At 38.7% G+C, this 24916-nt stretch overlaps 1 protein-coding gene across 3 annotated transcripts in view; it reads right to left on the bottom strand.

The window, feature by feature from the left end:
- Positions 1–24916, bottom strand: part of LOC134673241 (serine/threonine-protein phosphatase 2A 56 kDa regulatory subunit delta isoform) — a 126739-nt gene that overhangs the window by 43006 nt on the left and 58817 nt on the right. Inside the window, exon 1 of one of the 3 annotated variants that reach the window (XM_063531201.1) lies at positions 2279–2802. The exons of the other annotated variants lie outside the window; for them this stretch is intronic. Within the exon in view, the coding sequence (XP_063387271.1) occupies positions 2279–2627 (349 nt within the window). The 5' untranslated portion in view covers positions 2628–2802. Of the gene's footprint in view, positions 1–2278; positions 2803–24916 lie in introns of those variants that run through there. 3 annotated transcript variants of the gene reach the window in all.

The following is a 24916-nucleotide window of genomic DNA, read 5'->3' as shown; positions in this document are numbered from 1 at the left end:
ATATTCAGTACTTATGTATATTTTTGAACGGATCGGTGAGCAACAAGATTCAGGGCTATAACCGCGAAAATAGAAGTTCGCAAATTGCGAGCATTTTTCTCTGTCACTCTAATTACGCCTTCATTGGAGTAAAAGAGAAAGATCCCCGCAAATTGCGAATTTCGGTTTACGCGGTAGCCCCTCAGTCCTGTTACGAGAAAATAATTTTGGAAGACATTAATAAATAGTACCTATATGACAGTTAAATATCACAGTTTTTTAGAAACAAAGGTAAAATTGACGAAATATTTAAAGTAAGCCGATCTTGTTTTTTAGCAGTTCTAAATAATATTAAAGTCTATATATATGGCATAGAACTAGAAACAAAATCAAATAAAAAATAATAATGAGTTCTAAATTCAAATTGAAGCAGTTATGTTACATTTTAAGGTATTATAGGCCAAGCGCGCACCACGATATAAATTTTTGCGACACGATTTTAGAATCGCGCTGTAATATATCGCAGAAAATTCACTGCGCGCACTGCGATGAAAATGAAAAAGTCGACCAGTCGCTTGTCATGAAACGTGTCTTTAATATGCGATTGCTGTATGACTGGTGATCCCCGTCTATTTCCATAATTAAATGGTCAACATCTAGCGTCTCATTTTGAGACTCCATTGGAGGTGCAGGTGCCGAGATGTTGGGGTTTGGAGAGCGAAATGCCGACTGAGGTCCGGCCGGGGTGCGATTTTATTATCATAGTGCGCGCGGGGCCATACAACTCCGCATGCTGCAATTCACTTTGCGACAATCGCGTCGCGAACAATTGCGGAAAAATGTGACAAATCACAATTTAAAAATCGCTGCGATTTTTTTGTCGCATATGCGCGCACTAACATATAAACACATACGTTGCATTTCTGCGACAAAATTATCGCAGGACAAAAAATCGTGGTGCGCGCTTGGCCTTACTCTAAATTATTATAATACATCAAGCATTCGCGAGATGCTCGACTTCGGTATTCAAACACAAAGCAATAGTACAAGAATCTAACTAAATGCAAAGGCCGAAGGAGCGATTCGAAGATCCGAAGCGTCCGACGACAGAAGATGACATCCTGGACGCTTCGGGCCTTCGGGCTACGCGGAGGTCGGCCTTTGGCCTTCACATTTAGACACTTGTACTATTGCTCTGTGCTAAAGCGATGACATTTTGCTAAAGCTCGGCCTTCGGCCTTCGCACTTAGACACTTTGTACTATTGTTCTGTGTGTGTAGTTGAATACGGTACCCTAAAAACAGGCAAACAACCTCTGTAAAATGTAACGATGCGAGCGGTACGGCTACCATCAGTTTGGCATTGACATAAACGCTACCGTGGGCGTGAACGTAATTTACTTTCTATGCATCTCGCTCGTACTGACATATTAGTGCGAAAGAGATATACCTATAGGAAGTAAATTACGTTCACGATATCGTTTATGTCAATGCCAAACTGATGGTAGCCGTACGGAACACTAAATGCCTCGAGCTATCTCGGACTTGGCCAAATTATTTGTTTTGTAGACCTCTAATATCTAAATTAATTTCAATCGTTTTCTAGCTTATCTATTGCAACTTTGAAACTTGAGTATTTTCCAGACAATATTGAAACATGATTATATCAACCACTAACACATTTACCTCCCTGAAACGAGCACATAACCTTAGCAAATTAGCATCATTAGGCACTTTAGCGACACAACCTTTATTTTTAGCCCTAGCTATCGGCCCATGAATAATGTGAATGGGAACCGACTGTAGGGCAGCAAGGACGCATTCCATTTTCCCATGGCATACTTAATGGGCCGGACGGACCGCGGGTCGATATATTTCTGCGGCATTTTCGCCATTTAGTGTAGCATAGGTATATGGACGAACACATTAGCCGTCGTAGCTGACCTCTTCAAGGCTAAGGCGTAGGCGAGTTTAGGCTACGCATGTTGTGCCGGCTAGCGGTCACGCTTAGAATAACGCATGTTTGTATCGAATCAAGAGTGAACAGGCACCTTCTGGGCGAGCTCGCTCCATCGTAGGCCACGTCTACGCCTCGGCTAGTCTGTGGCCATGAGTAAGCCCATTCATAATAAAAAAAAAAAAATCGTAGGTACTTGGGGCATTTTGTTACGATGATGATTCGTTTACGCTTCGACGCGAAACGCAGCCGTTTACAAACGTTCTTTTTATCTCGGATAAACGAATAGCTAAAGCGATATGCTTGTAAACATTGAATTTTCAAGGTGATAACATCGACGAACCTTTAAGTATGGGCAATTGGACCATGAGGCTCTCTTTATCAGCGGGCACGGCGAGCCGTTCGGGCGTGATCGCAGCTGCGGGCGGGCTGCGCGCGCCCGGCGGCGACGGCGCCTTCTGCGGCGGACCCGGGGCCTCCATTCCACCAGAGAAAAGCGCGAAACGGAACGCACGAGCGACGTCGGACACGCTTTCGGAGCGCTTGGTAGTTTGGCTGGCGACCAGATCGAGTCCCGAATGGAACGACGGGGACTTCGGAATACCGAGCGGGGAGACGGCGCGACGCGGCTTCGTCTCAGCGGCGGTGAACATAGCGCGGGTAGGAGCGCGCACCGGCCCGGCGTGGACCATCGCAGGCGGCGGCCGGCAGCGGCATCCGGCACAGCACCCGGCGGCGCCGGGACCGGAGCGAGCGGCGGGGGCGGCCGGACTGACGGGCCGCGCCGCGCCCGCCGCCCTGCGCGCGCACCTATCGCCGCTCTATACTGCCTTCCCTTCTATAACGACTTATCTCACTACGGCACTATTATGCCGATACAACTTAATAGGTCCGCATAGGAGCGTACGCGCTAGGGCTGTCGCCTGGTGTCGCACGCGATTTACATAATCGCTTCTCAGAAGGATGAAGCGGAAGTGCATCTCAAATTACTGTGCGCTTCAACGAGCGCGTAATTTCGCTTCAACGCAACTCTTTTAAACATTGTTATCAACACGTGTTGTTCCTGAGATATGGGACGGTCTAACGTAAACATATACAATATTTACACTTTTATTTTATATCTTTATTATTTTATGTCTCCAATGAAAAGTGACAAGTAACGTATAAGTACTTTTTTGTGCAGCGGTACATTCGGTTAAGTAGAAAATATGACCCAGGGTAGTAGTGCCTATAATAAGACATTACAGCATTATAAAGTCCCTGTGTCGACGATTTCATACAAATGCAACGAAATTAAATAAATACGAATAAAAAAGTAGAACACTTATGAGTGTTCCTACCGAAAGAGCTCGAGATTCTAAGTTGAAATAGTTAATACACAATTAAAAATTTCAAAACCCACACAAAATATATTTTTTTAGGAATAGCATATATTTAGATATACTGACCACGAAGCTGTTATAATGAGTCACTTACGGCGACACCCCTGCGCGGGTTTACATTGGCCGCGGGTCAGAGCATCCACCCGACTGCCTTTACACCCCGCGCCTATCGCCACTCCACTGATTACACTAAACCGAGGGATAATTAACAGGTAGATAATTATGCAACTATATCAAATAGGTTAATAAAAACGGTCCCCATTATAGGAAACCCTCATTCAAGCCTTCATTGCCAACTTACACATAGCCCTAATTCTGGTTAAGAAAAAAATACAGATGACTTTATAGTGTTTCTTTATTTTTCCTTATAATATTTTATTCTGCCCTATAAAGGATTAAATCACTTTCAGCTAAAACAAATTCCATTTGAGAAAATATTATTGCGATAAAAAAACTGGTATTCGAATCACAATCGCGTTAAAATGCATTTTTCATTGTACGATTATAAGATTGTTGCTGTCATATTCACATGACAAACACATTTCACAGTTTATCTCACAAAGGTGCGGAGTATAATACCAACTTACAATTAAATAAAATCAATGAACACTGAACGTGTAACTCTGCCTTCGAATAAACACGGTATATAGTAGTTTATGTGACTGCTACATAATGAAAGGCATTAAAATACGAGTGTGGGTTTAAGAAACGAACGAAGTGAGTTTCTTAAAAGGATCACACGAGTGTTTTAATGCCTTATTATGTACAGTCACATAAACTACTATATACCGTGTTTATTCGATTATTTAGATATACTGACCACGAAGCTGTTATAATGAGTCACTTACGGCGACACCCCTGCGCGGGTTTACATTGGCCGCGGGTCAGAGCATCCACCCGACTGCCTTTACACCCCGCGCCTATCGCCACTCCACTGATTACACTAAACCGAGGGATAATTAACAGGTAGATAATTATGCAACTATATCAAATAGGTTAATAAAAACGGTCCCCATTATAGGAAACCCTCATTCAAGCCTTCATTGCCATATAGTAATAATACACGAATAAACACGGTATATAGTAGTTTATGTGACTGCTACATAATGAAAGGCATTAAAATACGAGTGTGGGTTTAAGAAACGAACGAAGTGAGTTTCTTAAAAGGATCACACGAGTGTTTTAATGCCTTATTATGTACAGTTACATACACTACTTTATCTACACACATATTATTACGTTCTATTATATATTCACTAACCTCATATTTCAACCGACATCCATCGTTGCTGTCTGACTTAACTCGCAGATTTGAGAGGTGGCGGCTCCTAAATATCTTTTTATCACTCATTTTACACGATACTTTTGCTTAAAGTTTGTTTAAAAACAACTATCAAATCATAGACTGGTCATATTTTTCATCAAAACTATTTCGACTGGCAAAGCATATTACTTTTTGGCAACCGGGTTTTTTAACCTAATTAGACCCCGCTGAATCCGAATTTGCCGGTTGCTCGATCGAAATCTTGACCGGAAGTGAGATATTTGACATTAAAGGTCCCTTTTTTTAGTTTTTCGTAAATAACTCTTAAACGGAGGCGCATAGCAAAAAATGTTCTATTACATAAGTAATCTGCATAAAATTGCCTACAAGAAAGATTCAGTACAATTTTTCGCTAGGATCAATATTCAAAGAGATATTAACGCGGGAAATTTAATTATAATCACTTCTAAGGTCCCTTTTTTTAGTTTTTCGTAAATTACTCATAAACGGTGGCCAATATCAAAAAATGTTGTTCAACGATAATCATTTACACAAAATTTTGAACAAAACAGATTCAGTACACTTTTCGCAGGGATCAATATTTAAAAAGATAATAAAGAGGGAAAGTTCTAGTATAATGAATTCTAAGTTTCCTTGTTTTTATTTATTCGTTAATAATTTGAAAAGTATGACTCATAGCAAACAAAATCTTATACCTAAATAATAAACATAAAATTTCCTACAAGAAACATATAGAACATTTTTCGCTAGGATCAATATTTAAAAAGTCAAAACAGCGGGTAAGTTAATTATAAATGATTTTAAAGTCCCTTTTTAGTTATTTGTAAATAACTCGTAAACGGTGTCCCATAACAAAATAGGTTTTTAAAAATAAATTATCTACATAAAATTCCCTCCAAAAAACATCTGGAACACTTTTCTCTAGGATCAATATTTAAAGCGATATTAATTTGGGTAATGTACGGAACCCTTGCAACGCGAGTCCGACTCGCGCTTGGCCGGTTTTTTCCTTTTGAGGTACGGAACCCTAAAAACTAAAAAGAAGTGACCTGTGAATTAATCGTAATCAACTTTCTTTCTTTAATATCGTTTCAAATATTTATCCCACAGAAAAGTGTTCATTATGTTTTCGTAGAAAATTTTATGCCGATTTTTTATTTACAAGAACTTTAAGGACTTATTTTGCTATGAGCCTTATTTTAAGAGTCATTTACGAAAACCTAAAAATATGGACCTGGAAATTGATTATAATTAACTTACACCCTTTAATACCTCTTTAAATATTGAACGTAGCAAAAAAGTGTACAGTACCTTTTTTGTGGACAATTTTATGTTTAATATTTATGTAGAATATTATTTTGCAAAGGGCCACCGTTTACGAGTTATTTACGAAAAACTAATGAAAAGTGACCAGTGAACTGATTGTAATTAACTTTCTTCCATTAATATCGCTTTAAATATTGATCCTAGAGAAAAGTGCTCCAGATGTTTTTTGGAGGGAATTTTATGTAGATAATTTATTTTTAAAAACCTATTTTGTTATGGGACACCGTTTACGAGTTATTTACAAATAACTAAAAAGGGACTTTAAAATCATTTATAATTAACTTACCCGCTGTTCTGTCTTTTTAAATATTGATCCTAGCGAAAAATGTTCTATATGTTTCTTGTAGGAAATTTTATGTTTATTATTTAGGTATAAGATTTTGTTTGCTATGAGTCATACTTTTCAAATTATTAACGAATAAATAAAAACAAGGAAACTTAGAATTCATTATACTAGAGCTTTCCCTCTTTATTATCTTTTTAAATATTGATCTCTGCGAAAAGTGTACTGAATTTGTTTTCTTCAAAATTTTGTGTAGATTATTATCGTTTAACAACATTTTTTGATATTGGCCACCGTTTATGAGTTATTTACGAAAAACTAAAAAAAGGGACCTTAGAAGTGATTATAATTAAATTTCCCGCGTTAATATCTCTTTGAATATTGATCCTAGCGAAAAATTGTACTGAATCTTTCTTGTAGGCAATTTTATGCAGATTACTTATGTAATAGAACATTTTTTGCTATGCGCCTCCGTTTAAGAGTCATTTACGAAAAACTAAAAAAAGGGACCTTTAATGTCAAATATCTCACTTCCGGTCATGATTTCGATCGAGCAACCGGCAAATTCGGATTCAGCGGGGTCTAATTAGGTTAAAAAACCCGGTTGCCAAAAAGTAATATGATTTGCCAGTCGAATCAAGAAGGAGAGCGATTTTGAATTTTTATGTCTAGTCTATCAATTTTATAACCTAAAACTAATTAAAAGATGAAACTGTAAGTCAAATGGCGGTAAATGAAAACTTTTTTTCACAAATGTCACGCATCCGTAGTTTTTTTTAATTCATAGACAAAAGAATGAAGTCCCTATTCTCATGCCACTCGAGATCAAATGTCGTACGGTTTATATTAAAAAAATATACCGAATTGACGTTTCGTATCGATAATTGTTTTAATATCTATGGATACTAGAATAGACACCCACTTGAGTTTTGACAGCTGTTCCAAATTTAAAACTCATAACCTTACAAAAATCTGTAAAGTTATAACTTTAAAGTACAAATTTTACCTACTACCACAGATAAGAAAGTTCTCATAGTAAAATTGGTTGTGATAATGCTGGTCATTTCCTACGGTTTCTGAATGCATTTTAGAGCAGTAATGATATGTGCGTAGATAAAATATATTCCGATACAATGTTTACTGTCTCCGCTCAGGCGGTAATGGTTGTCATTTTAACGAGCTGAACTATTCAAAACAATACCTAATGCAAATTAGCACAAATATTGTTGGTGTTTTGGTTAACTTCTGATCTTGGCTGTGGCTGAAGCTCACAGGGTAAAAATATTGTTGTGTTAAACAATATTGTTGTGTTAAACAACAATATTTTTCATTTCATAAAGGAACAAAATTTTCATAACTGACTTGTATTTTGACTAAATGTCAAGTGTTAAATAAATCAGCAGAGAAACCAGTGTTATCATGCCGCGATCAGAAAGGGATTAGAAATAACAGATTTCCATACACTTACGTCAAAATCAATATGGATTGACAGCTATCTCAATCCCTTTCTAATCGCGATTCAGTAATACGGGTATGATGGTCGTTCTTGTCTACGTGACAGCGTAATAAAACGGTGTCCGTCACCTTCTATCCCGTGGTGTTAAAAATTGACAGTTATTTTATCACGTGGATAAAACCATCCATAATACGCCGGCAGGCGGTATAGGTAGGTATATCAGAAATAGAAGTGTAAGCGGTGACTGGCAAGTAAAGTATGATGCAAACGTTGCAAAAAGTATCGAAAACACAATAGGCTATGATTTATTGAATTGCAAATGGCGGTTGTATAAGATTATGAAAAACATCCGGTGTTTAGTACAATAATGAAGGGCGTAGACTGCACATTATTGTACAACAAAATAAGTAAAATAACACTGTGATTGTTTTTAAGGACGACCTTTGAGGACGCACGGTGGGCTGAAAATCGGCCTCCATAGAAATAGAAACCGAAGTCTTAAATTTGAACTTTTTTTTATTGGAATAGCTTTTGTTAGGTTTTATTATGTCCCAAAATTAATCTTAGGTAATTTGGTTGGAAAAATAATTAATTATAATTTTTTTTTCAAAATCTTTGTATGGCGCGTATCAGAAAAAACGAGTTTTCTCCGAAAATAAAAAGTTAACCGTAATATCCTGACAGATGATTTTAAAACCAATTATTCTTGATTTTTCCACATAATTAGAATTTTCCTACGGGGTGCACTTTTTTTAAAAAAAATCGATATATATTTTTTATTTTTATTATTTTATTTTTTTATTTTAATACGGTTATACTCGTTATTTTGACTACAAAAAATGAATTTGAGTTTGATCGAACCAATAACTTACGCGTAGTGAATTTTTGTTCTAAGCAAATGTATGGAGCGTACGAGTAAAACGGATTTTTTTTCAAAAATTAAAGGTATACCGTAATATCCTTGCAGATAATTTAAGTACCAATTATTAATGATATTTTGACATAACTTTTCTACCGTGTGCACTTATTTAATAAAAAATAAAAAACTTATTTTTTCATGCTGGAATAGCTTTTTCTCATTGTTTTAATCAAATAAATAATAAACATACAAGAGTTACAAGTAGAAAATTGAAAATAAAACCATTACATCCTTTACATTATTACCATTGTATCCTCTTTATTACATTATCTTTGTACTTAATGAAACAGTATTTAACAAATGACACATTGACAACTTACGAGTCTAAAATTAATGATCATTAATGAGGTCCGGTTACAATCGTTAGTAGATATTATGAATGCAGTTTAATCATTAAGGTTTTAATCATTATGCTTATAATTAGACGTAAAACTAATTATAATAGCAATGATATACTCGTAGAATGGTGGTGTTCATTAGTACTAGCAATAAATAGGTAAGGGGTACATTTTATATTTTAGTTCATCTTGAGCTTCTTAAGAGTGCTATTACATTTCGGGGTTGAGCGAGTTTAGGTATTTTACGCGCTGCGGCAGGCCGTGCGAGCTCAGTATTCCGATCCCTTCTACCACACTCGCACTACAATGATGGATTAAACATTCTTGATCCTTCGCGAAGCATATTGAAATTAACCATAACAACACTAACTGTACTTAACTTATAAAGTCCTAAAACTGTTATTTGGTAAGTACGAAAATACTAAATGCAGTGCAAATGTACATAGGGGCTGTTCATAAATTACGTCATCTATTTTTGACCCCCCCATCCCTCAAATCATCCAAAAATCATGCTTCGGATGACTCTGTTTCCTCCTACGTCATGCTACCATCATCCGATGTCCAGACCCCCCCTCCTCCCATTTGAAACGACGTAATTTATGAATAGCCCCATACTCGTACTTATGAACGTATATTACTCGAAAGAAATTATAGGTACTCGCTTATTTACAAGAAACAAGTTACAAGAAACTGAAGATACACAGGGTCTGATGATGGAGCTGGAAGGTGGCCACGGGTACCAGTCTCTCATGTAACTAAACAATTTCGTGTTTGGGCTCGTTTGATTCGTCTCAACAAGATCTTTGACACAAGACAGTACTCAGGGTCTGATGATGGAGCTGGAAGGTGGTCACCATTACCAATCAACCATACAACTAAACCACATCGTGTTTAGGCTCGTTTTATCCATCTCAACAAGATCTTTGACACTAGGTGATACTCAGAGTCTGATGATGGAGCTGGAAGGTGGTCACCGGTACCAATCAACCATGCAACTAAACCACTTCGTGTTTAGGCTCGTTTGATTCGTCTCAACAAGATCTTTGACACTAGGTGATAAACCAAACACGAAGCCCAAACACGAAGTGGTTCAGTTATGTGATAGACTGGTACCCGTCGCCACCTTCGAGCTCCATCATCAGACCCTGAGTAGTATCTTGTGTCAAAGATCTTGTTGCGACGAATCAAACGAGCCCAAACACGAAGTGGTTCAGTTACATGGTAGACTGGTACCCGTGGCCACAGTCCAGCTCCATAATCAGACCCTGAGTACTATTTTGTGTCAAAGATCTTGTTGAGACGAATCAAACGAGCCCAAACACGAAATGGTTTAGTTGCATGGTTGATTAGTACCGGTGACCACATTCCGGCTCCATCATCAGACCCTGAGTACTATCTTGTGTCAAAGATCTTGTTAAGACGAATAAAACGAGCCTAAACACGAAGTGGTTTAGTTGTATGGTTGATTGGTACCGGTGACCACCTTCCGGCTCCATCATCAGACCCTGAGTACTATCTTGTGTCAAAGATCTTGTTGAGACGAATAAAACGAGCCTAAACACGAAGTGGTTTAGTTGCATGGTTGACTGGTACTGGTGACCACTTTCCGGCTCCATCATCAGACCCTGAGTACTATTTTGTGTCAAAGATCTTGTTAAGACGAATAAAACGAGCCTAAACACGAAGTGGTTTAGTTGTATGGTTGATTGGTACCGGTGACCACCTTCCGGCTCCATCATCAGACCCTGAGTACTATCTTGTATCAAAGATCTTGTTGAGACGAATCAAACGAGCCCAAACACGAAGTGGTTCAGTTACATGGTAGACTGGTACCCGTGGCCACAGTCCAGCTCCATAATCAGACCCTGAGTACTATCTTAAGTCAAAGATCTTGTTGAGCCGAATCAAACGAGCCCAAACACGAAGTGTTTTAGTTGCATGGTTGATTGGTTCCGGTGACCACCTTCCGGCTCCATCATCAGACCCTGAGTACTATTTTGTGTCAAAGATCTTGTTAAGACGAATAAAACGAGCCTAAACACGAAGTGGTTTAGTTGTATGGTTGATTGGTACCGGTGACCACCTTCCGGCTCCATCATCAGACCCTGAGTACTATCTTGTATCAAAGATCTTGTTGAGACGAATCAAACGAGCCCAAACACGAAGTAGTTTAGTTGCATGGTTGATTGGTACCGGTGACCACCTTCCGGCTCCATCATCAGACCCTGAGTACTATCTTGTGTCAAAGATCTTGTTGAGACGAATAAAACGAGCCTAAACACGAAGTGGTTTAGTTGCATGGTTGACTGGTACTGGTGACCACTTTCCGGCTCCATCATCAGACCCTGAGTACTATCTTAAGTCAAAGATCTTGTTGAGCCGAATCAAACGTGCCCAAACACGAAGTGGTTTAGTTGCATGGTTGATTGGTACCGGTGACCACCTTCCGGCTCCATCATCAGACCCTGAGTACTATCTTGTGTCAAAGATCTTGTTGAGATGAATAAAACGAGCCTAAACACAAAGTGGTTTAGTTGCATGGTTGATTGGTACCGGTGACCACCTTCCGGCTCCATCATCAGACCCTGAGTACTATCTTGAGTCAAATAAATACATATAGAATGTCAGGTCGTTTCAAATATTTTTAATCCTGTCCGGTAGTTTATTAAACTGTACCATTATAAATTATAATACTATAAAAACAGTGCTAGGATCAAAGTCTCTCGTTGCGGTTTGCACGCACACAGTATAGCGTTTTACACGGCGCCCGCCGCACACAATGATAAAAAACCTCGTCGTCGCCGTTGAAAATGTGCGGAGCCGACCGACACACGTCCTACCTGTACAAGCTCTGCCGCGGCACTGAGCTGGCGAGCGCGCGTCATCGGTAATATAGAGTAGTTTTCAAAAAATTGCCAAAAAATTATAGTAGAATTTCATAAACACTAATGTATACCAACAGTATAAGCAAACGTTGCAGATTGCTTGAGTATGAAAATGACTTCGATATTAAGTAGATTTTCGTAGAAATTGACACTTGTTTCGGAGAGAAAATTGAGTTCGTTTTACTTTGATTTTCTCTTTCTCAAAGGTATGTAGGAAAAATATCGTTTGATATGCCTAAAGTACAGGGTATTAGTAATACAAAATAGCCAGGTTTAGCAGAGTAAACTTCTCAACATTTCCAAATAAGAGCTTGCCGTTCAGTGCTTCACGGGGTTTTTCGGAAACGACCATCAGAAAAAAATTCATTACTAATTTAATAAGTCCTTTTTCTAATATTTACAACGATATTTAAAAAGATAAGAAGACGCTTTTACTGGAACAAGTACTCATTGTTTCTAATAATGAGCACAAAGTCCTGAATTTCGTCGACTAGTATCATCAATTTTGCATTATTTCGACTTTTCTTGTAAGAGCGCTCTTAACCGCTAACTTACACGACCATAAACCATGGACAGTCTTATTACGAACTTGGACTTGTTTGTTATCCTAAAATCTCAAGGATCTAGTTTAAATCACGAAGCTTTGTTTGAAATAGTGCTAACTAAATCAAACCTTAACCTATCAGAAGAAGATCGTGACACCTTGAAAGAATTTTGCCGAAGATTTACAAGAGCTGCTACTGACAGATGGAAGAAAAGCCAACGGAACACAGAAAAATTTAGAACAATGTATGGATCTTGGTTAGAAGCAAATATTGACTGGCCAAGTTGCTTTTATCTTCAGTTGGATCTTCAGTTAGCCCACGCATCAACCAGCAGTGATCTCATTCCTCATACACTAAGCACATCATCAACTGGAACCATGACGCGATTGAAACGTAAACCATTCGAAGACCTCGGAACGAAGCAGAAAAAAAACAGATGCAGCGATCTAAGCGTTGAAAACACAGACGAAGTGGTGTTTTCAGCTGTAAAGCTTTTAAAAGAAGATGGTCGGGGTGAAATTGCATCATTGATAGAATATATGTTAAAGAACCCAGAAGCAGTCCAGAAATTCACTGCAATCATCAAGAAGCCTGGTTCTACCGCGTCACTTACAGCAGAGAAGGCATTAGGTCTACTGATTTCTTTGAAGTTAAGTAAATGGCAATACATAACTTTACGAGAGACAGCCATCAGAGAGGGTGCTTCAAATTTATACCCATCGTATTATAAGGTGCAGAAGGCTAAATTAGATTGTTATCCACCAACGCAATCTGTTACTGTAACGGATTTTTCGTGTGAGATAACATTGCAAGCTTTGCTGGATTTAACAGTTACACGAATTTTGAATAGTTTACAGGAACAAGTAGAAGACATGCAGTTAAGTTTAATTTCTAAATGGGGATTTGACGGTGCTTCCAGTCAAAGCCGGTACAAGCAGAAAATTGGTGGCAGTGAACAAGATGACTCAAGCATTTTTATGACGACTTTAGTGCCACTAAAGCTTATCTCTGGCGACAAGACAATTTGGACAAATCCAAAACCATGTTCTGCTTCATATTGTCGTCCAAAGCAATTTACATTTACTAAAGAGAACAAAAACTTTGTTCTAGCTCAAAAGAAAAAAATGGACGATGAAATCAAAGACCTAGTGCCCACAGAACATAGGAACAACAAAGTGACACATAAGCTGAAGATGACGATGGTAGATGGCAAAATCTGCACATATCTTTCACAGGCTAAGTCAAGTGCAACATGCGTTTTATGTTTAGCTAAGCCTAATGAAATGAACAATATAGACAAAGTTTCGAAAAAAACAGTGCCTGATACTACCTTATATGAATTTGGACTATCATCTTTACATGCCCGGATCAATACCATGGAATGCCTTCTTCATATAGCATATCGATTGGACTTTAAAGAATTTTATGCAACTGAAAAGAGGGGCCTTAAACAGAAGATGGAACTACGGAAGAAGATTATTCAAGATCGCTTCAAAGACGAACTAAATCTTTTAGTCGATGTAGTAAAACAAGTTTCTGGAACAACGAATGATGGAAACACAGCACGAAAATTTTTCGAAGATCCCGAAAAAACAGCTAATATCACTGGACTGGACAAACAACTGATTCGGAGATTTGCTGTAATTCTGCAAGCTATCACATCAGGTGAAGTAATTGACACTGAAAAGTTTAAAGCCTATTGTAAAGATACAGCGGACGACTATATTAAATTTTACAGTTGGTATAAGATGCCCCCAACAGTGCATAAATTGCTGATCCATGGCACAGATATCATTGCACAAAATGATATTGTACCGATTGGTCATCTCTCTGAAGAAGCATCCGAGGCACGCAACAAAGACTTCAGAATGTTCAGAGAGCATCACTCACAAAAAAAAACGAGACAAGATTCGAACAGGGATGTTTTTAATATGTAACTTTTGTCTTCCGATCCTGTCCTTTCTTCAATGAGGTCAACAATAAGTGGAAAAAAGAAACAGGCTTTCTTCCCTGAAACTTTAGAATTATTCATTTGTCTGGAACCTCAAGAAGAAGAAGTGACAGATACCTCAAATGTGTACCCTGATTCTGAAATGGACACGGATTCGGAAGTAAGCGACCAGGAAAACTAAACTTTCAGGATTCCAATATTAGCATTAGAATACTTTTAATTAGGATAGCATTACATATACTTATTTCTGTTTTTATGTAAACCAATTATTGATAATGTTACTGATATTTATTTAATTAAGTAAATTCGTAGTATCTACTAATGATTGTAACCGGACCTTATTAACGATCATTAATTTTAGACTCATCAGTTGTCAATATGTCAAATTTGTTAAATATTGTTTCATTAAGTACAAAGATAATGTAATAAAGAGGATACAAGGGTAATAATGTAAAGGATGTAATGGTTTTATTTTCAATTTTCTACTTGTAACTCTTGTATGTTTATTATTTATTTGATTAAAACAATGAGAAAAAGTTATTTCAGCATGAAAAAATAAGTTTTTTATTTTTTGTTAAATAAGTGCATACGGTAGATAAGTTCGCGTTATGTCAAAATATCATTAATAATTGGTACTTAAATCATCTGCAAGGATATTACGGTATACCTTTAATTTTTGAAAAAAAATCCGTTTTACTCGTACGCTCCATACATTTGCTTAGAACAAAAATTCACTACGCGTAAGTTATTGGTTCGATCAAACTCAAATTCATTTTTTGTAGTCAAAATAACGAGTATAACCGTATTAAAATAAAATAATAAAAATAAAAAATATATATCGATTTTTAAAAAGAAAAGTGCACCCCGTAGGAAAATTCAATAATTATGTGGAAAAATCAAGAATAATTGGTTTTAAAATCATCTGTCAGGATATTACGGTTAACTTTTTATTTTCTGAGAAAACTCGTTTTTTCTGATACGCGCCATACAAAGATTTTGAAAAAAAATTATAATTAATTATTTTTCCAACCAAATTAGCTAAGATTAATTTTGGGACATAATAAAACCTAACAAAAGCTATTCCAATAAAAAAAAGTTCAAATTTAAGACTTCGGTTTCTATTTCTATGGAGGCCGATTTTCAGCCCACCGTGGGACGTGAGACTGACAAGGGACACAACCACAATCAATTCGAACAAGAGATTTCAAAAGGAGATGCATTCCAGGAATTATCAGGGCTACTAGAAAAGACTCAAGACCTAACAGCCTGGACAGCCAGTGGTAATGGAAGTCAACCATAGGTGTCGTTCCTCAAACATGAGAATACGGTATGACTAAGAAGAACTATCGCATATTTCGTCCCCAATACAATACGAGTACAGAGTACGATAAACAACGATTCTATCTTCAAAGTTAAAGAGATTGTGGTTATTGTCTTTCTATGTAAATATGTCATTATCGTTCCCCCTCCCGGTCCCATTTGAATTTTGTACAACCTTTAAATACCCTAAGCCAAATAAAATGAACCACAGCCCCTCATAATTTCATTACCTCACCTGTCACCAAGCATTCACTTCCTCAGACAATTTGTGCGCAATTAAAGCGATCGATAATCTTATACAACGGTGCGTCTGGCACAGTCATTGGAGCCAAAACAGCATATGTAATACAAATGTACTTACTCTGCAAAGAAGCCTTAAGTCTTTAAAGTCTCTTACTGCAATAACACCTTATCAAGTCGAACAGCCTAAGGATACATGTGTTTGAGAGGAAAGTATAAACTGGTGCTACATCCGTTACCGTTAGTTCCAAAATTGTGGACTCATTTTTGACGAATTGGTTGTAGATTATGATGGCATTTCTCATTATTTGAAAGGACCGAATATTCATTGCAGTGGAGAAAATATTCGAGTCGGAAAAATCGAAGATTTTACCCTTGTCCATCCGCATTTTCTCTTAAGACTTTTCAGTTTCGACAACTTACGCACCCCACCCAAACAAAGTTTGCCCCTGATATTGCCGTTTCTGGGAAGTCGCCCCTGTCTGGGGTGATTCCCTTGGCTTAGCGAGGACCCTCTTGACTTGCACCAGTGTTTGCACGTGATTTTCTATTAGGCGTTGGTATTAGGACTTCAGAGACCTGGCATTTACTTGTGGTCTTGCATTCTCGGAGCTCGCGAGTGCGCGTAAGTCAATAGGAATAGGAGCTATGCTATCCATATTTTTACGATAGTGTAGGCGGGTTCGCATCCCCTTTTCTGGAGGTTTTCCCGGAATCACTGTCTGCGTTTTGGCCGGATTGGATTATTATTACGTCTGTTAATCAAAGGGATGTCTAGGATTCAAATAGAAGTTAATTTGATTTCAAGCTAACATAGTCATTTAAAATATATGTATATACGAAATCGGAGTATTAATTATGTATATTTGTTTTCGTAAGTGTATACTTGGTAAAAACTCCGTTTCAAAAGTAAATTTTGTGTCTTATACATTTTTAAGTTCAGTTTCGTGAATAAAGGCATATAACTTCATCTATTCACCTATTTATTCTGAGGTTTCGAACTATTATTGCTATTATTAGAGGCACAAGAGGCACAAGCATACATCGTTTTTGTCCGTTCTTCATATACAACCGAATACATATTTTCCACATAGCAACGCCTAAACAAAAATGCGATATTAATGGTTTTTGATATTTACTGCCCCGTCATAAGCGGAGCATCAATCAACTAATGTAAGAGTCGATGGCCCTTGTAGTAAAGTACCAAAAGCAACATAGTTAAGTGACCATCGGTAGATCTTATCTCCTTGCAATAAAGGCTACAAATGAACAGGTAGTTTGGATAACCATGGTATAGGCGATTTCGCATTATCTTCCGCTTTGTACTCTTCATACTCTTCATTTTCTATATTACGTAGGGTTACTGTATTTTAGACCTAATGTTAACCTTTAAAATAGTTTTTTTTTTTAACTTGATATCGCTGATTGTAGGTTACTTACTTCTGATTCGACAGGCATCTCCTGCTCAATCGGATACAAGCAAGGTCAAACTTTAATATGCAATATTTGAAGACAAGTTAGGGGTCGTCCATTAATTACATCACACAAAATCTAGATTTTTTGAGAACCCTTCTCCCCTCTTGTCACACTTTTTCATGCGATAAAGATAGGTTCGTTAATACGTACTGTCTCACTTGGCTTGATCCCCCCTTAATTTTAATAAATTTTAATTTAATATATTGAAATGTCATTTTTAATTCCATATTGTTGTCCGTGTCCGCATCCAATGTTGTCGTCCCTACTACGTCTCTGGATATAGATGTACGGTGCCCACAATGTCCCGAACCCCGTTATTTCAAAGGCTCAAAAGGATTGAATATCCACATCACCAAAAAACATAAACCCCAGGTCTCATGTTCGGCTCCCGTAATATCGGTTCCCCCATCAACACCAGTTTTACAGCCACCATCCCCACCTTCCGACCCACCTTTTTGGCAAACTCTTAGTAACCTCAAAAATACCCTCCCTATTGTTAAACGCATACCCAGAGGCGCTCGCGTCGCAGTTTCGAAACGCCTCGCTGAAACGATAAAAAATACAGTGAGCGAAAATTCAAAACACGCCTGGGAAGAACTTTTGACGTTTTCATTCAAAGTTCTTCACGTTAATGCCAATAATCAGGCAGACGGCAGGAGACATATGTCCCTTACCACAAAAATTAAAGCAAATTGCCTTCATGATTCTCCTATGCATCACATTAACAACATACATCAACAATATACTAACAGTCAAAACATGTCTAAAATAATAGAGAGCAAGGTAGCCGATGGGGACATTAGGGGAGCCGCTCGCATCATATTCTCCAACGACGTAATAGCACCTAACAGTACAGACACGCTTTCAGCACTATCTAATAAGCATCCATCTCCAGCAGCCAGCTCCGTCCTGCCCGACGCTCCCCAATTAAGTGACATTCCGCTTAAGGCTACAGCAGAAGACGTCCTAGGAGCCGTCATGTCGTTCCCGAATGGATCGGCTGGCGGCCTTGATGGTCTCACACCGCAACACCTAAAGGATGTTTTAAGTAGTGAATGCAATGGAACGCGTGACGAGCTCCTTGTACAGTTAACGTCACTCGTTAACCTTATGCTTACAGGAAAAGTACCCGAGGACGTTATCGATATCCTGTACGGCGCAAACCTATGCGCCCTTCAAAAAAAAGACGGCGGTATCCGACCAATCGCTGTTGGATGCACTTTTCGCCGCCTCACTGCGAAAATAGCCTGCCGTGCCATTCTCGAAAAATTAGGCCGAGAATTTAGCCCTTTTCAACTCGGTTTTGGATCCAAAAGCGGTTGTGAAGCTGCCGTCCACGCCGTGCGTACTTACGTGGAGCGTCGGGCCGGCGAGGTGCTGCTGAAGGTGGATGTAACTAACGCTTTCAACTCCGTGGACCGAGGCGCCCTGCTGACCCAAATCAAAGAAAAAATCCCGGAAACCTACAATTTCCTATGGCAATGTTACAGCTCACCTACGAAACTTTTATATAAATCAAACCTTTTGGCCTCCTCCGTTGGTTGTCAGCAGGGTGATCCTTTAGGCCCAGCCATTTTCAGTCTCGCCATCCATTCTATCATAAAAAATCTAAATTCTAAATTAAATATCTGGTACCTGGACGACGGAACCCTTGGAGGTGAAGCCGATACTGTTTTAGACGATTTAAAAAAACTAACATCAGAGTTAAAATCTATCGGCCTTACTCTGAACTTTTCGAAATGCGAACTCTTTATTTTGAACCCTTCCTCTGACTGCAAAATTATAGAGGACAGCTTTGCTATGATAGCCCCCGGTATCAAAATTATCAGTGACAATCAGCTTCACCTTCTTGGCTGCCCTATTTTAGATCAATCTTTCGACGAATATGTCAATGCCAAAATCCAAAATTTCAATTCTGTTTCGGAACGCCTACTAAAAATTAATATGCATACCGCCTTTTCCATCATTCGATATTGCCTTTTCGTACCCAAATTTACATATGTTCTCCGCTGTAGTCACCTTTGGAAGCATCCCACCCTACTTTTAAAACTTGACTCCTTAATTCAGGATACTCTCTCATCTGTTCTCAACATACGTTTTGAAGAAAGGTCCTGGACCCAGGCCTCTCTGCCTATTCGGCACGGTGGCCTGGGTATCCGCAAAATTTCCAGTGTGTCGCTGCCTGCCTTCTTGTCCTCGGTGCATAGTGCTCAAAACCTAATTGGAGGCATTTTATCTCGCTCTCTCGGGGCCATAGAGGCAGCACATTGCACCGAGGCCAAGAATGTTTGGTCACTAACCTGCAGCAACACGGACCCGCCTGCCAATCCTTGCTCGCAGAGGCAATGGGACGAGCCGCTCTGCCGTCTAGTACGGAATAATCTCGTTGATACGTCAACTAGTACGGCGGAGCGAGCTCGTCTCCTTGCCACTGCGGAGTGGGAGTCGGGTCTGTGGCTACAAGCCCTACCCTCTCCATCCATAGGGACCCTATTGGACAACACCACCTTCAGACTGGCGACTTGTTTGCGCATAGGGACTGTAACAAACGTCCCCCATCACTGCCGTTGTGGTGCCATGGTGGACAAATTTGGACATCATGGACTTTCCTGCGGCAGAAGCGCCGGACGCATACCCAGACACGCCAGCATCAACGACGTCATCCGAAGGGCCTTTGTCAGCGTCAAAGTCCCGGCCATACTCGAGCCCGTCGGTTTGGCTAGGGACGATGGCAAGAGGCCCGACGGTATGACGTTGGTGCCTTGGAAGATGGGACGGCCTCTAGTCTGGGATGCCACATGTGTTGACACCCTCGCGCCGTCCCACCTTCCGGGCACCAGCAGAGATGCTGGTCATGCCGCGTCCATGGCAGAAGACCTCAAACGCCGCAAATATGCCACCCTTGGCAGTAGTTATATTTTTGAGGCGTTTGGGGTCGAAACGCTGGGGCCGTGGGGGCCAAGCGCGCGCCGTATGTACAGGGCCTTAGCGGAGCGCCTTATAGATGCCGCAGGAGACCAGAGGGCTGGCCAGTATTTTGCTCAACGCATAAGTATTGCCATACAACGTGGCAATGCGGCCAGCCTTCTGGGCACACTGCCTATCGGCAGTGACTTGGGGGACGTTTTTTATTTATAGGCTTTTATTTTAAGTTTATTTAGTTTAGAGATAGTTTGTATTATTATTTGTAAGCTAATTTAATGTTTTATATTTACTTAATTATTCATGTATGTTTTTATTAATAATATAATATTAACATATTCCATATTTATTATTTTTCAAAGTCTATGTTTTATATTTATTGCATTTTCTAATCTTATAATCTAAATGTAAATAATGTACAGATATGAGCCAAATAGCTTGAAATAAATGAATTTTATTATTATTTATTAATATGTGGATGAATATAAAACTGCTGACTTCACAAATTGTACTGTCATTGAACTACACTGTAGTAGGTCCCCGGGGTCTTAGAATCCTTGTCAAGTCAAACATAAGACGGTGTTACACAGAAACCCGCAGGCGACCCGCAGATTTCTAATCTGTAGCCAGCGATGTGTGATGACCGTTCCGTTAGATGTTTCAAAGTGTAAGAACAGGAACTCATCGCGTTCACGATTTGCATGGGGAATTCCTATAATTACGTTTGTAGATGATCCTTGTTTTTGTATCCGGGATAATAAACGTTGAATAATAATTTTGATTGCTCCAATGGCAAGCAGCCGTCAATGGTTTTAAGAGATAGCGCCAGCCATGGCGCTAGCCATGGCGCCAGCGTAGGTTTTCTAGTTAGTTTTTCTTCTATGGGATTTTACCTTTAAATTCCAAAAAAAAAACAAGAATTTCTAACTCTTCAGGATTGACAAGAGAAACTCGACCGCCCAATCCAAACCAATCTGTCATTTAAGTCAAAAACTGAACAAAAAAAGGATGATTAGATTAAGTAAGGTAACATTCCATTTCTAACCGCAGCTGCACTACTAATACGAACGCGTCGGTGTTATTGTCAATTTCCATAGTAAAATGAATGGTAGTGCTGCTGTCGTTGGAAATAGACTGTCACCTTAAATGATGGGTAAATTAGCAAATTAAAATGTCATTATAGTGTAAAAACAGAGCTTGGGTTACTGGCATTAATAACACTGTGATAACTGGGTCCCCGGGGCCTTGGGTATCCTTGTCAAACAACATAAGACGGTGTTACAGAGAAGCCCGCAAGGCAACTCGTTGATAAGGGAGATTAGACCGTCGCTAGCCATGTGTGATGACCATTCTGTTTCAAGGTTTAATTGGTATTTCACAGAATGTATACTATGTATTTGCTTTAATGTTTACGCAGATAATAAATCTGTTTCGTTTTGTCTCTTTGATAATAGTAATGCTACCTGCTCAGAAAGCTGTTTTTTTTTTACTATTCTGTAACAGTCCTCAATAATTTGTAAAATTACCTACATAAACTAGACAATTCTACTCAGAAATATAAATAGAATGTGCAGAAATGCACATACAGGAAACGAGATCGCAACTTTCTAAAATAATGAAGATGTAGTGTCAACTTTTATGAGTTAGAATTTTTTAGAATAACTCTCAATGATTCATAGCATAATACAATATTATAAGATTAATAAGCTACAATTTCTTAACCCACCTCCTCATCATCGACCAGCTATAGAAAAGCTTTCCATCATTGGTTTTGGATCCGGATCCAACTTGACTATTAGCACTAAAAAGTAAAAGCAATCCTGTTTTTGCACTCTAATAACATTTTGAATTCCCGAGGCCCTAGTCTAGACATATCATAAAACCTAAGAGTTCCTACGACCTACGATAACCCTATAAAATAAGATAGCCTAGGTTACTGAGAAACAATCAATGAAAAAACTTAAGCCACATACAATATTGGGATAAATTGCCTCGAAGGAAGGATAACTCGAATATTCTGTAGGTTTTTGAGTACAGTTTGTTGGAAAATGGAACAGAAAGATTAGATGTCTCATTGTCCAAAGTAATGGTTAAAAGCTGAAGGTTACCTACCTTTACATCCTTCAGTTGTCGTTCCGCTGTCCAGACGGTAACTTGGTCAACTCCACGGACTTTGCACAAATCCTTTTTCAGTTAGTGTTGTCAGATTTCCCACATTCCACTGTTACTACGTTTTTGCCAATGTATGCGCCCTGTTGGAGGAGATCCTAACGGAAATCGTTTAAGCGGCCTCACTGATCCATTTATCGAAGGTGTACAATTATTATTTTTGCGGAGATGAGACCGGAGTGGCGTCGTAAACTGCGGGAAGGCATGGCAAAGCATGACGAGCTCTGGCTGGACCAACTCAGGCAGAAACGTAATCGCAGATCTGCTGGACCACCCAAGGAGTCAAGATACGTCTGTGATCGATGCGGCAAGAAGTGCCGATCGGCCATTGGTCTATACAGTCATCGCAGTCGATGTAGGCTGTAGACTACCTCCTCAAAATAATTTCTTCAGTCGCTGCAACTATCATCTGCAAAGATGCTGTGGCCAATGATGATGACAATTATTTGGTATATGACTCTGTTTAATATCTTTCAGGTTTTCTCAATAGCGCAATTGGAATTGCTTTAACCTGTATGTTACACAAGTATAGGTCAGAGTTCGCTTAGCGGCCCCACTGACCCATTTCCCGCAGGTGTTTGGCATATATTGCCTGTTGGCACGGATACTCCAACTATGTTCTGAATTGTACTGATTGCTCCAAGATACAGCCTTCTCGCGTTTGCACCAGTTTTTACATGGTAGACCGGAGCGGATTTGAGTTTAGGGTTAAAAAGGTTTTTTTTTGTTTTCGTAACGCTATTTATTTTTACCCGACTACGGCAACGCAAAAGGAGGGTTATAATATTTGTACTTACTAGATTGCTTACACTGAGAGAAAAATCATTAGTAAACTAAACCAGGAATTTAAAAAACAGTTCTGTACTGGGGGAAAAAATGAAGTTTAGTAATAATTATAGACGTTTCACTATTTCTGTAAAGTTTATTTATTTCTAAAAACAGCTCAGTAATCCTAAATCTAATTTCAACAAACAGATAATAGAAATTGCAAGAACTAATAGAAATTGCAAAAGTCAATTTGTTCCTATTAGTTAACTCTCCTTGTCCCCGGATTAAGTTTATTTTTGTAATTCTAAGTGTGTTTTTGTTATCCTTTTCTCTCAGTGTAGCTTTATCGTATTCCATAAAATAAGAAGCATGTCATCGAGGCCACTATAACGTAGCGAAATGGAAAATACCATTTAGACCTAGCCGTAAAGTCTAGTTGTCAACGGGCTTTTATCCTCATTGTCCTGATTTTGCCTTTGTTGTTGTGAAAGCGGTTGTTATTATACTTATTATGGATTAATCCAGGCCTCGTGGACATTTCGCTAGCTTCGAGGCTAACGTATCTATTTGTCGCGTGGGCTTATTTTCACGTAACTATATTTGTTCGACACGCGTAAACAAAATGAGATTCTAGAAAAGTCGAATCTTATTAGTTCTACGGGGTCAGGTCAGAGGGCAGTCGAACACGTAAAAATAAAAGTGCTGTTGTGAACGGCTCAAGTACTTATATTGTTTTTCATGATTATATATACCTACCACTAAACTAGCTAGAGGAACAACAAAATATTCAGTGGTCGCGCCGTAACTTCTATAATTTTATATGACACCATCCCATAATTTAAGCCAAGATTTTTAAAAGGAGTTAAGGACGAAGCAGGATTTACAATTATACGTTAATTACTCGTATTAAAAACATCCTACAATCTTTAATGTTAAAATGTTGGTATCGGCATTTCCTGACACAGGGCCGTAACTCAACGTAATAAATAAGCCTCGCCCAAAATCGATACCAATTTGTTAGAAAACCTCATATCTCCATGAAAAAGCACATTAATTTATAATATTCAACCTTACTATGTACAACATAGTAAGGTTTAATATTATGAATTTCTTTTTACAAGCTTTTATTTACTTTCACCTGTCCCGTTGTCTGTCTGTAATCACATCTTGCAAGTTAAATTTGATCCACTTCCCGGTTTCCGATTGAGCTGAAATGTTGCATGCATGTATAAATCGGATGACAATGCAATATTATGGTACCATCGAGCTGATCTGATGATGAAGACAGGAGGTGGTCATAGAAACTCTGTGATGAAACAACGCAACCTAATTATGTTAGGGGTTTTTAGAATTGTCTCGATGAGTATTAGTTGTCAGTCGTAAGAAAAGTACAGTCAGCGATAAAAGCTTGTACCATAAATGAAATTTATGCCAAAAACTTATTCATATTGCCATTTTATAGTGTTTAGGGTAGGGTGACATTTCTTGAATCCCAATAGGACAATAGTACATTACTACAGAGGCCGGGACGAAAGGGGTTGCCGGCCGAAGACATATAGACGGCATAGGTCTGAGCGCGGGCAACCCCATTTCCCGCCCAGGTATGTATAGTGCTTTTCTCAAACATGCAATGAAATAAATAAAATAAAAAATCCACGAAACCCAAGTTTTATTTATAGAAAAGTAAACTACACCTAAAATATAACCAACACGTAC

This window comes from Cydia fagiglandana, chromosome 18 (assembly GCF_963556715.1).
Source record: "Cydia fagiglandana chromosome 18, ilCydFagi1.1, whole genome shotgun sequence".
Lineage (NCBI taxonomy): Eukaryota > Metazoa > Arthropoda > Insecta > Lepidoptera > Tortricidae > Cydia > Cydia fagiglandana.
The sequence above is the reverse complement of the archived record's forward strand: the minus strand, read 5'-3'. Positions and strand labels throughout refer to the sequence as shown.